Source organism: Saccostrea echinata, unplaced genomic scaffold, assembly GCF_033153115.1.
Source record: "Saccostrea echinata isolate AGI-Se365-2 ecotype Australia unplaced genomic scaffold, CSIRO_AGI_Sech_v1 ptg000025l, whole genome shotgun sequence".
Classification (NCBI taxonomy): Eukaryota; Metazoa; Mollusca; class Bivalvia; order Ostreida; family Ostreidae; genus Saccostrea; species Saccostrea echinata.
The window spans coordinates 17,296,042-17,309,062 of NW_026889774.1; the positions used below are offsets into that span (position 1 = coordinate 17,296,042).

Genomic DNA, 13,021 nt, shown 5'->3' on the forward strand with positions numbered 1-13,021 from the left:
ATATTTTCGGTACTTATTTGCTTAGAGTCATGAAACTTTGTTGGTTGATGCATCTTGGGTGCTTGGAGTACATCAACTGAAAAGTAGGTCACTGTGACCTGATTAAATATTTTTTTCAGGTACTGATTGGCTTAGAATCATCAAACTTTGTCATTTGATGCACCTTGGGTCTTCAAAGTATGTCAACTGAAAAGTTCATCACTGTGACCTACTTTTGAAATTTTATGGTTATAATTAAATATTTTAGGTATTAATTGGCTTAGAATCATCAAACTTTGTTAGTTGTTGCATCTTGGGTCCTCCAAGTACAACAACTGAAAAGTAGGTCAACATGACCTACTTTTGAAATTTTATGGCTTTATATACGTAAAATCATCAATCTTAGTTGATGTATCTTGGACCCTCAGAGAATGACAAGTGGTAAGTAGGTCACCATGACATACTCTCAGGTACTAATTGGCTTAGAATCATCTTGGGTTCTCAGAGTGTTTTATCTAAAATATAGGTCATGATGACCTACCTTTGGAATTTCAAGACTTTATCTAAATATACAGGATTCTTAGAGGCTTCAAATAGAAAAGATAGGTTGTACAGTTTATCAGAAAAGCAATTCAAGGCTCCTCTTGTATAACTTGGCACATGGTTTTTGATTTCATGAATGATGTTGCCATGGTTACTAAAAATAGAAATTTCTGTGAAATACTTTCAAAACGCTACTCCTCAAATGAAAACCTACAGTTTTCGTTTGATTTCAATATAACTTGGCGCACAAGTAGACTACATTAAGATACATAATTTTATTTATTGCTGCTTGTTGCAAAGTTTCAAATCCAAGTGCAACTTTTCTTTTGTTATACATACAGACCAGTAGAGCTACAGTCTCATCAGAGACTTCTGGTTTCTGCAATATTTTCAAAGTTTGTTTTAAAAAAATTAAATGGTAGTACTTTTGTGTCTCTAGCACATTTATCTCTTCTTGCATGCATACAATATTACATATGATGAAGGAAGAACGAGTTACATTGCAATGAACTCTTCTAGTTTGACATTACCTGTCTCTCTAGATATATTTTAAGAAATAAGGATTTTTTAATACAGTTTGAGTAGTATCACAAACACCCCCTTTTGAATCCTATAAATATCACTTACTCAGATATTTTATGAGATACTGCATGGGTATGAAAAAAGAACATATAGGAACCAACCAATATGCTATCAAATGAGGAATACATTTGACTCCTCAACCCAAAAGATTATTAGCTCACCTGAGCCAAAGGCTCAAATGAGCTTTTCTTATCAAATTTTGTTTAATATCATCCATCTCTCATCTATTTACTTTTTAGCCCACCTGAGCTGAAAGTCCAAGATAGCTTGTCTGATCACCTGTTGTCTTTTTGTCCATCTCTCTGTCCATTTGTCTGTCTGTCTATTATGATGAAATGTTTATAGTGCATCTGACTGCACCAACATTTAAAACAAAACAGTTCAATTAAAAGATCAAATAACTGACAAGAAATGAAAGAACAGAGGGTTAATAAAAAATTAATTTTTAAAAGTAAATAATGATTTTGTTGATTAAAGAGTGATACAAATCTGTCATTTTATTTTTCACTTTTAAGGGGGCTAGTAAAGGTGATTGTGGCTAGCTTTTGCCATTGCTAGCCCAACTGGGCTAATGTGCTAAAAATTTGTTTGATGTACACTGTATTTGATGTCATTAAATGCTTTACATGAGATTTCATATTTACTTTAGATCTTAAGGGTCCATTCACAGAAATCCAAGGCATGAATGCAGGTCATTTACCACCTGTAAATATACCAGAAAAGAAACTTTCGGAAGAAAATGAGGAAGGACAGAATATATCATCATTTGATGTTAAAGTGTCCAAAAGGTATAATCATTAATTTCCTCTTGTATGCAAAAAGGTCACCAGTTTGGACAAAACCATGATTTATGTAATGCTACAAAATTGAAAGTGTAGTTATCATACAAACAAACATGCATACATACATACGAGGGGTGATCAAAAAGTTCGCGAACTAGTTGAATTACTTCCTTAAAAGAAATAAAATGAGGTTTCAGTGTTCATTATTTTTTAAAGTAGTCCTCTCTGATTTTAATGCACATCTGCCATTGTTCTGCCCATGCGCGAATCACGTGATCCAGGCGGTCACGTGACATGCTTTGTAGCGGTCTGTTCACAGAATCTAAGAGATTTAACATCGTGACCATCACAACCCTAGTTCTCGGTCTCGGGAGCATCATTTATCCAATGTGGAAAAAGTATAGGCGCCTTCTTTTTATCATATCTCATATGTTTAAAGTCTAGAGTAAATGATATTTAGGGATTTAATATTTGTATTATTGCTCAGATATTCAAGTATTTTTCTTACTGTAGCTTGGCGATCTTTCAAAACAAATTGCTCAACTAAGGACACATCTTTTTACCAGCTTGCTTTCGCAGGGCACACAACAAACATCATTTTAAACCATCTCCCTGCCTTCACAAAAACATTAAATCCAATTAATGATTGAACTTCTGGTAAGTTTTTCGTCTTCACAAACCTTGTACAAATTATCATATTCCACTGCAAAGGAATTTCCGAGATATAAGTTAAACTTTACAGTCGCTCGTTGCTCGAATACGACTGAGTTAAAACCATTTTTTGTCACAAGTGACCTACATACTGGCGTCATTTTCTAATTGTGACGTCACAAACACAGAGCAAAACATTATTTAAGATCTGCTATTTATAGAACATGTGTATGACTATATGTGTGCCAAATTTCATTCTGATCTGAATTGTGGTTTTTTAAATATAGAGATAGTTCGCGAACTTTTTGATCACCCCTCGTACATACGAACAATCATGGTTATCCTTCGTCCTATTATGTACATTCATAGCTAAATGCAGGGAAATTTTCACCTCCATGAATGAGCATCACTTTTGAGATAGGATAGATACCATGGGACACAATGAAACATTGTGCAGTTAAAATTTTGTTTGTCTTGCCCTTGCACTTTTTGGTTAAATTTGACATTTCATATTTTGACTTAAAATTGGAGCCTACGTGACTGTAGAGGGTCACATGATGACAATAAATACCAATGTGAAAAGCGATAGACATACTCTTCAAAAGGCCATAAAGATATTTCATGTAGAGTTTCATGCTAAAAAATAAGATGTTTGAACATTAAGAAAATGTTGCCTTTAACAGTACTGTGTAGTTGGGTAGCAAGCAAAATTATGTCAAATCTTGAGGTGAGGTGTATAAAAATTTTCTGTCTAGTGATTAGTTTCTTTGGCCTCCTCTCTAGTGGATGATCCTGACCCAGTTTCCCCAAAGAACTAACCAGCTGTATACAGTTGTTTCGTGGACATTCACATGATGTCAGAGCAAATCAGAAAATTTCTTGCCAGATTTTATGATTTCCAAGAAGTGTTTGGCAGGCATTTTTTGGAAGGACTTTTTTAACCCACTTTGATTCAAGTGCAATAGATTATAAAAATTAATTATATAGGAAAGTATGTTTTCCCAAAGAATTCATTTTTGCACACTCTTCTTACTTGCAGTATTAAATCATATAACTGAAAATATAACTTTCGTATTTTTAAACAAAGATCAATATTTGTGTTCAATATTCATTAAATTATTTTACTGTCAAAAATAATTAGGTTGCTAAACTTTTTTGTTTTAGTATTGTAACAGTAGATCTATAATCTCATTAGAGACCACTTAGCTGCAATAATGCAGCCCTCAAAGATTTTTTTATCTGATATTTGAGGAGAGAGCTACAATTCCACAGGATCTCTGTAATGGTACATTTATATCCCCCCCCTCCAAAAAAAGAAATCAGATTGGGCTACATTATTGCAGGTAGAAACCATGTTTCCAGTCTAACTGATACAATATTTCTTTTAGTTGGAATGATGACCATGTAGATCCTGATGTTTATGTGATGGGTAATGACAGTGAAGATGATTGGTCGGACTGGGATAATAATTTGGTGGACACCTCTCCATCTCAACTAGCTCCAGTTATATCAATTGAGTCTGAAAAGAAGTTAGACAAGGAATATTGGAACTTCTCTAAGGAATCTTCTAAACAGGATTATGTTTTACACAAAGAAACAAGTCATAGAAACCAGCAATCACAACCTATTGGAAGAGATGGATCTAACAAAAATCATACCAGTTTAGATAAGCTGGCAAAAAATGCTTTAAAATTACAATCTTCAAAAAAAAAGCTGCCAGAGAAAGAAAACACACCACTTGGTGCTGAATTTGAAATTAAACAGTTGGGTCCCTCTGTACAAGTTGCTCTAGAAACAGACTATTTTGCAGATATGGGTCTGATTCCAGTGATTAAGCAGGGAGTGTCTTCGGAGGAAATAATGAAGAAACATAAAAATAACAGTTCAACATCATCAGCTGCTAAAATCTCTACAAACCCTCTGTCATACAACATGGATGAAAACTGTCAGCTGGTATAAATTTATCACCCTGAATTACGTAATTGTTACAGATTTTCCCCAAGGGGCAACAAGCATCATAAGTAGATCTACATGTGTTATAAAAAAAATTAATCTTTTTCAAAGAGGTAGGGGCTCCATGGGCCAAAATCAGCCCCAGAAATATGGAATTTTTAAAGTTAGTCCAAAAACTGGACTCCTCTTATTTTTGACTGTTTACAATTATTGTATTCCATAAATAGACAAACTTCCGGAAAAGGAGTATTCATAACATCATATTTATGACGTAAACTAGATGTAGTTTGGCAAAAATCGCCAACATCTCATAATTTTTGCAATAAATTAATCAAATAAAATACCTCTGCATGCATGCATCAAAATGAAATTTCTTTAAAATGTTCATTATTAAAGTATCTCTCAACATTTGAGGTATCGTACTGGTGCAAGCCTGCGGAGCATGAAAAATCCGCCAATGAATACAAAGCTTTCATGTCATTCCAAGTTATCAATAATCATTTATAAAATCAATAGAATCAACATTAGATATGATTTTGTGCTGTTATATCATCGTACAGGTTTAAAAAAGCATGCTTTCATATACTTATCGACAAATGAAATAAATTGATATCAATTTACGACATGGTAGTTGAAATATAGGACATTTAGGGTATTCCAAATCACCCCTCATTTTGCTACTCTAGGTAATTTACCTTATTGTTTTACCTTGCATGACACATGCACACGTGTGACAGCCAAACAATGATTAACAGCATGGTTTATACTTCGTACATACAAAAAATAAAGAGGTAAACAAAGTGCATTAATTAAAAACTTTAAAAATTTTATTCATTAACTTGCTTTCCTCTCTGAAAAAAAGGTTGCATTGTATTTCTCATCAATATTGTGGCATTATTGCCTTGTTGGTGGATAAAACATGGTATTATAATAGGTATTGGTAGAACAGCAATTTTATAAGCTTCCATGAGCATTAATTGTTTGAAATATATCCCCCACCCCCTTGGCCTAGGAGTTTAACCTACTTTTGAAAAACTTTAACCTTGGCCATAACTTTTGAACAGTTGTTGCTAAGGCTTTCATACTTCACATGTGTAATCCTTGTGATAAGACCTTCCTTTGGATACCAACAACTTTGACCTTGACCTTGGAGTTTGACCTTCTTTTGGAAAACTTTAACTTTGGCCATAACAGACCTTTCCTTGGGCACCATTAATTTTGACCTTGATGTTTGACATACGTTTGAAAAAAAACTTTAACCCTTTGCCATATCTATTCAATGGTTGCTGCTAGTGCTTTCATATTTCACAGGTATATTCCTTGAGACAAGACTTAACTTTGGGTACCAACATATTTGTTTTGCATTTTAGAAAGTTTAACCTTTGCTATAAGTTGCCATACGGGGGCATCAGTGTTTCACAAACACATCTTGTTTTTGTTACTAATGCAGTCAGAGACATATTTCTGAACAAAGGTCATTTCTATGACAACCATTAGATTATCATGGTAATACTGTAACAAAGGAATTTTTAGCAACCTTTAAAAATAAACACTAATAATGTTTTTATTTATATTAAAGAGTATGATTAACTCAATGACCAGTAAGGAAGTAACTGTGTGCATATATTATGTAATAAAGCTATTTTTAACGTTATTGACTAAGTAACACCTTTAGTTTATGCTTCAATTTTCTCCTTAAATTGACTTTCTCGAACAATTTGATGTTATTTTTGAAAAATTGACTTCTACAGCATATAACCAGAAAGCATAATTTATTTCTGAGATGGGGCCAATTTTGACCCTTGGAGCCCCTACCTCATAGATGAAATATTAACAATTTTTAAACTGATATTCTTAGTTGGTCAGTTGCCCTGGTGTCAGTATGAGTGTGGCATTATGTTTAAAGTTTTTGGAGCAAGTTCATTCCCAAGTAACTCTAAGCCCTTGCAGGCAAAGTGCATCTTCTGATACATACTATAAGACTTGATAAATTTGCTGGATCTGGCCTATAGGCCATAAAACTTAGATAAGTTCATTTTTTATCTCATTACCCAAGTATCTATAAGCCCTATGGTCATCAAACAAGCACGGATGATGCATATGAGGATACAATATAATACTACCAGATCTTGCACAGATGCTGGAATTGACCTATATTTGCCATATGAGAGACCTGGTTAAAGCAATTGGAGCAGATTCATTTGCAAGTGATTTTGAGCCTTAAGGTGTCAAATTTTGTTTGAAATGTGCGTCTAAGGAGGCATACTGTAGACATGCTTCAGATGCTGGATTTAACCTAAAAAATGTCTAAAAATTGAGAGACCAGTTTAAAGTTTTTGGGGTAGGTTATTTTCCAAGTAACTACAGTCAAACCTCGATGTTGTCTGAAACTCAATGGCACTGAGATAAAACTTTGAGATATCTGAGGATTTGAGATATCCAGGATAAAACACTTAAAGGATAAGGGATTGGGACTCCAAAATAACTTCGGCATAACCATGGTATTCAAGATATCGATGTTCAAGATACCAAAGTTCAACTATATAAGAACTAAAGTTACCAAACATGCATGGATGGTGCAACTCAAGATGCACACTACCAGCCTTGATTTGGATGCTTGATCTGACCTACATTTTTCAGATTCAGTTAACCACATTCACAAAAATATTTTGGAGCAGGTCCATTCACTAGTAACTAAAAGCCCTATGGTGGCAAAACTTGCAATGAAGATGAATCTAGAAATGCAGCCCATGAGAATTACTCCAGATACTGGATCTATCATACATTATCAGGAAGACTGAACAGGTTAAAGCTTTTGGAGCAGGTCTATTCCTAAGTATCTTTAAGCAATTTGGTGACCAAACTTGAATGGATGATGCATCAAAGGGTGCTCAGTACCAAGTTGGATTTGACCTTCATTTCCAAATGAGTGACCAGATTAAAGATTTTTGAGCAGGTCCATTGCTAAGTAGATATAAGCTTTAAGGTGACCAAACTTGCAATAAAGATGCATCTGAGGGTGCATCCTACCAGAATTGCCTCAGATTGTGGATCTGACATACATTATCAGGATGATTAAACAGGTTAAAGCCAGTCACAAGTAAATTTATTGTAGCACTTTGGTGATAAAATTTACATGGATGATGCATTAAAAGATTCCCAATACCAGGGTACATATAACCTACATTTCCAGATGATTGACTAAATTAAAATTTTTAGCAGATTCATTTCTAAATAACTATAAAGCCTATAATTTGGACCATATATTTATTTATACTATAATCGTGTAAGGTCACGCTCATATGACTCAAAAGTTAAATAATCGTTGGACTATGACATTTTAATGCTTGGACTGAGATTTGTAATTATCTTGTAGTCCAACAAAAAGATTGCTCACAACCAGAGGTATTATCACCTTCAAATAATTACAATTCAACAAGATTCAGGCCACAGTAATTTTCAGCATAATTCTTTTCTTTAGTTGTCCTGTAAAAACAGACATAGTTTTATATAATTTTACAACTTGAAAATATCGATATGTATTTTCTCTTTCAAATGTTATAGTTGAAGTCCATTATTTTACTTACTTTCAGGACATGGAGGGCTGGGAAGATGACTTGAATTGGACAGAGGAAGACTAGATTACATGTAGACTCTTTTAACTTGCAATATATTTACCATTATGATATGATTTTTTTTTTTTTGGTTTCATTTAGTTGTACTTGATTTTTATGTACCAATATCATTTTTGTGTCACCTACAGAGCAGAGCAATAGTGTTTGTCTGTCTATCATATCTTATATCTTGAGAACTGCAAAAGGTGTTGATTTCATATTTTGGCCATATGTTGATTGGCACTATGACTTTTGTAAAACTGTGGTTACCAACCTGGTGACCTTTCAACTTGACCTTTGACCTTCTTTTCAAAAAAAGTTTTTAATGCTGATATACTGCATATTTTGGACATTTGAGAGGTAGGGGTTCTTTTTAAAATAGCATGTGTACTTTCATAAGAAATACCAGCATTATACATAGTCCACTTCATCTTGTCATTTGGCATACTTTTCAAAAATACTCTGAATTGTTATTTTATCTATTGTCTTCTAAATTTTGAGATGCAGGGCCTTCATAACCAGCATATATCAGCATATATATATATATATATATATATATATATATATATATATATATATATATTTAACCGACTTCGAGCTGTTAGCGGCATATCGTTACTGTTGACACTTGCTGGTTACATCGCCTTTTTCTATTAAGTTATGTAAAAGTTCAAGCTTTTATCAGGTAGTATGATTAGATATTTTTATTTCGAAGAATTAGAAAGCATTTGTGAGATAAATAAGTAAAGCAATTAAAAATTATTCATCATATACATTGTTTGTTTGCCACTAAGTGCCATGGGGTGTTTTTAAACTTGATGCCTCTAAATTTTTGCAGCACTTACTGGCATGGAGAAATTAGAAAGGGACGAAACTTCTCCAATCTTCTTTGAAACTCACTAAATATTCATTGAATTTAGAGTTATCTGATTATACAATGTTAATTAACAATTAGTTTGTGTTGTCATAGCTTAAACCTTTACTCATAAAAGTGTTAAAGAAAAGAAAAAAAACACTATATCTCAACTCTAATAAATTACACTGAATTTTTTTTTACATCTTTAAAATTGATATTCTTCCCGTGGGAAGATAAAAATAAATAAAGAGGTTGTTTAAATTCAATAATATAATAGTAATATAATAGTAAGGCCAGCAATCTTTGATTCTTTTGATCGATTACGAATGCAGCGTTCTTTTACCAACATTATTTTTTAAAAGCGTATAGCTTTATGTTTATACAGATATATTTTCTAAAAATAATTAATTTAATGACATAGAACTACCTCTCCATTAATATTCTGATAAGAAATGTTGGAACAATTATCTATAAATACATGTACGCAGTTATAGTGACACATTGTATGAAGAAAAGTATTTTTCTTTGCTGGTAAACTTCTTGTTTACATGGCTCTCCTATTCTAAAAATAAACCAAAACAAACCTGAGTTACGGCCTGTTAAGGATTAAGAAAAGGAGCGGATTTAACTAGGTGTATATGCAAAGTAAAAGTAATTGTACTCGGTAACATCTAAACCGCTGATATAAACCTAGCAGAATATAAAGGAATGTATAAAATGAAGGATGAATAATAGAGGACATTATTGAGGCCTCTGGAACATTAAGGTGCATATTCTATTTCATATTTTCATAGAAAATGAAAATAATAATAATAATATAAATATAAGATTAGTTTAAACTTTTATATTTATAGTGTTTAAACAGATTTATGCCATGTAATATTTTTTATCGAAATATATTTATATTTATTATTATCTTATTTATTTAATTTTTTGGGAAAGCAATTTTTTATGTGTTCTTATAGGAATTCATTTTGTAATCAGATAACTACGAGAATTTAGATTTGAATATAGATATGTAATGCAAAGCCAGTACCTAGCGGTATATCGCCTCTTCATTCACTTATCTATTTGCCGCATTTTTCCTGTTAATGTTTTGGAAAAAGCCATGTAAAAATTACATATCTGAGATTAAAAAAATGTCATTATTTTTATTTTAAAGGAAAAGGAATAAATATTTATTTCTGCAGAAATTAACAAAAGAAGACTTAATGTTCAAAAGCAATTCTAATATTAAGGAAAAGCCATTATAAAAATAATATACCTGTGATGCAAATGCGCATTTTAATTTTTAGAGTATGTCTGTAGTCTTGTAGTACTCGGTAGACCATATCAATAGCCTAGGGTACTGATCTCCTACCTGTCCTGTAGAACTCGGTAGACCGTATCAATAGCCTAGGGTACTGATCTCTTACCTGTCCTGTAGTACATTGTAGACCGTATCAATAGCCTAGGGTATTTGACTCTTACCTGTCCTGTAGTACTCGGTAGACCATATCAATTGCCTAGGGAACTGATCTCTTACCTGTCCTGTAGTACTCGGTAGACCGTATCAATAGCCTAGGGTATTGGACTCTGACCTGTAATGTAGTACTCAGTAGACTGTATCAATAGCCTAGGGTTCTGGTCGCTTACCTGTCCTGTAGTACTCGGTAGACCGTATCAATAGCCTAGGGTATTGGACTCTGACCTGTAATGTAGTACTCAGTAGACTGTATCAATAGCCTAGGGTTCTGGTCGCTTACCTGTCATGTAGTACTCGGTAGACCGTATCAATAGCCTAGGGTACTGGACTCTTACCTGTCCTGTAGTACTCGGTAGACCGTATCAAAAGGCTAGGGTATTGGACTCCTACCTGTGTTGTAGTACTCGGTAGACCGTATCAATAGCCTAGGGTACTGATCTACAACCTGTCTTGTAGTACTCGGTAGACCGTATCAATAGCCTAGGGTACTGGACTCTGACCTGTAATGTAGTACTCAGTAGACTGTATCAATAGCCTAGGGTTCTGGTCGCTTACCTGTCCTGTAGTACTCGGTAGACCGTATCAATAGCCTAGGGTATTGGACTCTGACCTGTAATGTAGTACTCAGTAGACTGTATCAATAGCCTAGGGTTCTGGTCGCTTACCTGTCATGTAGTACTCGGTAGACCGTATCAATAGCCTAGGGTACTGGACTCTTACCTGTCCTGTAGTACTCAGTAGACCGTATCAAAAGGCTAGGGTATTGGACTCCTACCTGTGTTGTAGTACTCGGTAGACCGTATCAATAGCCTAGGGTACTGATCTACAACCTGTCCTGTAGTACTCGGTAGACCGTATCAATAGCCTAGGGTACTGGACTCTTACCTGTCTTGTAGTACTTGGTAGACCGTATCAATAGCCTAGGGTATTGGACTCTTACCTGTCTTGTAGTACTCGGTAGACCGCATCAATAGCCTAGGGTGCTGGACTCTTACCTGTCCTGTAGTACTCGATAGACCATATCAATAGCCTAGGGTATTGGACTCTGACCTGTAATATAGTACTCAGTAGACCGTATCAATAGCCTAGGGTACTGGTCACTTACCTGTCCTGTAGTACTCGGTAGACCGTATCAATAGACTAGGGTACTGGTGACTTAACTGTCCTGTAGTACTTGGTAGACCGTATAAATAGCCTAGGGAACTGATATCTTACCTGTCCTGTAGTACTCGGTAGACCGTATCAATAGACTAGGGTACTGGACTCCTACCTGTCCTGTAGTACTCGGTAGACCATATCAATAGCCTAGGGTACTGGTCACTTACATGTCCTGTAGTACTCAGTAGACTGTATCAATAGCCTAGGGTTCTGGTCACTTACCTGTCTTGTAGTACTCGGTAGGAAGTATCAAAATAGCCTAGGGTACTGATCTCCAACCTGTCCTGTAGTACTCGGTAGACCGTATCAATAGCCTAGGGTACTGGACTCTTACCTGTCCTGTAGTACTCGGTAGACCATATCAATAGCCTGGGGTATTGGACTCTTACCTGTCTTGTAGTACTCGGTAGACCGCATCAATAGCCTAGGGTACAGATCTCCTACCTGTCCTGTAGTACTCGGTAGACCGTATCAATAGCCTAGGGTATTGGATTCTTACCTGTCTTGTAGTACTCAGTAGACCATTTCAATAGCCTAGGGTACTGATCGCCTACCTGTCCTGTAGTATTCAGTAGACCGTATCAATATCCTAGGGTTCTGGTCACTTACCTGTCCTGTAGTACTCGGTAGACCATATCAATAGCCTAGGGTTCTGCTGACTTACCTGTCATGTAGTACTCAGTAGACCATATCAAAAGCCTAGGGTACTGGACTCTTACCTGTTATGTAGTACTCAGTAGACGGTATCACTAGCCTAGGGTATTAGACTCTTACCTGTCTTGTAGTACTCAGTAGACTGTATCAATCGCCTAGGGTACTGGACTCTTACCTGTCCTGTAGTACTCGGTAGACCTTATCAATAGCCTAGGGTATTGGACTCTTACCTGTCTTGTAGTACTCGGTAGACTATATCAATAGCCTTGGGAACTGATCTCTTACCTGTCCTGTTGTACTCGGTAGACCGTATCAATAGCCTAGGGTATTGGACTCTGACCTGTAATGTAGTACTAAGTAGACCGTATCAATAGCCTAGGGTTCTGGTCACTTACCTGTCCTGTAGTACTCGGTAGACCGTATCAATAGCCTAGGGTATTGGACTCTTACCTGTCTTGTAGTACTCGGTAGACCATATCAATAGCCTAGGGTACTGATCTCCTACCTGTCCTGTTGTACTCGGTAGACCATATCAACAATAGCGTAGGGTTCTGGTCACTTACCTGTCCTGTAGTACTCGGTAGACCATATCAATAGCCTAGGGTACTGATCTCCTACCTATCATGTAGTATCGGTATACCGTATCAATAGCCTAGGGTATTGGACTCTTACCTGTCCTGTAGAACTCGGTAGACTGTATCAATAGCCTAGGGTATTGGACTATTACCTGTAATATAGTAATCAGTTGACTGTATCAATAGCCTAGCGTACTGGTCACTTACCT

At 35.4% G+C, this 13,021-nt stretch overlaps 1 protein-coding gene and 1 long non-coding RNA gene across 3 annotated transcripts in view; both read left to right on the top strand.

The window, feature by feature from the left end:
- Window positions 1-10,116, top strand: part of LOC133192068 (protein-associating with the carboxyl-terminal domain of ezrin-like) — a 474,471-nt gene extending 464,355 nt beyond the window's left edge. For both annotated transcript variants that reach the window (XM_061327911.1, XM_061327912.1), the window contains 3 exons: window positions 1,754-1,892; window positions 3,926-4,490; window positions 8,084-10,116. In XM_061327911.1, coding sequence (XP_061183895.1) covers window positions 1,754-1,892; window positions 3,926-4,490; window positions 8,084-8,131 — 752 coding nt within the window. In that variant the 3' untranslated portion in view covers window positions 8,132-10,116. The remainder of the gene's footprint in view (window positions 1-1,753; window positions 1,893-3,925; window positions 4,491-8,083) is intronic.
- Window positions 10,117-11,698: 1,582 nt separating this feature from the next.
- On the top strand, window positions 11,699-12,779 carry LOC133192666 (uncharacterized). The gene is made up of 3 exons (XR_009721854.1): window positions 11,699-11,735; window positions 11,847-12,147; window positions 12,204-12,779. It is a non-coding gene; the product is annotated as an uncharacterized LOC133192666 (long non-coding RNA).
- The last annotated feature ends 242 nt before the right edge of the window (window positions 12,780-13,021 follow it).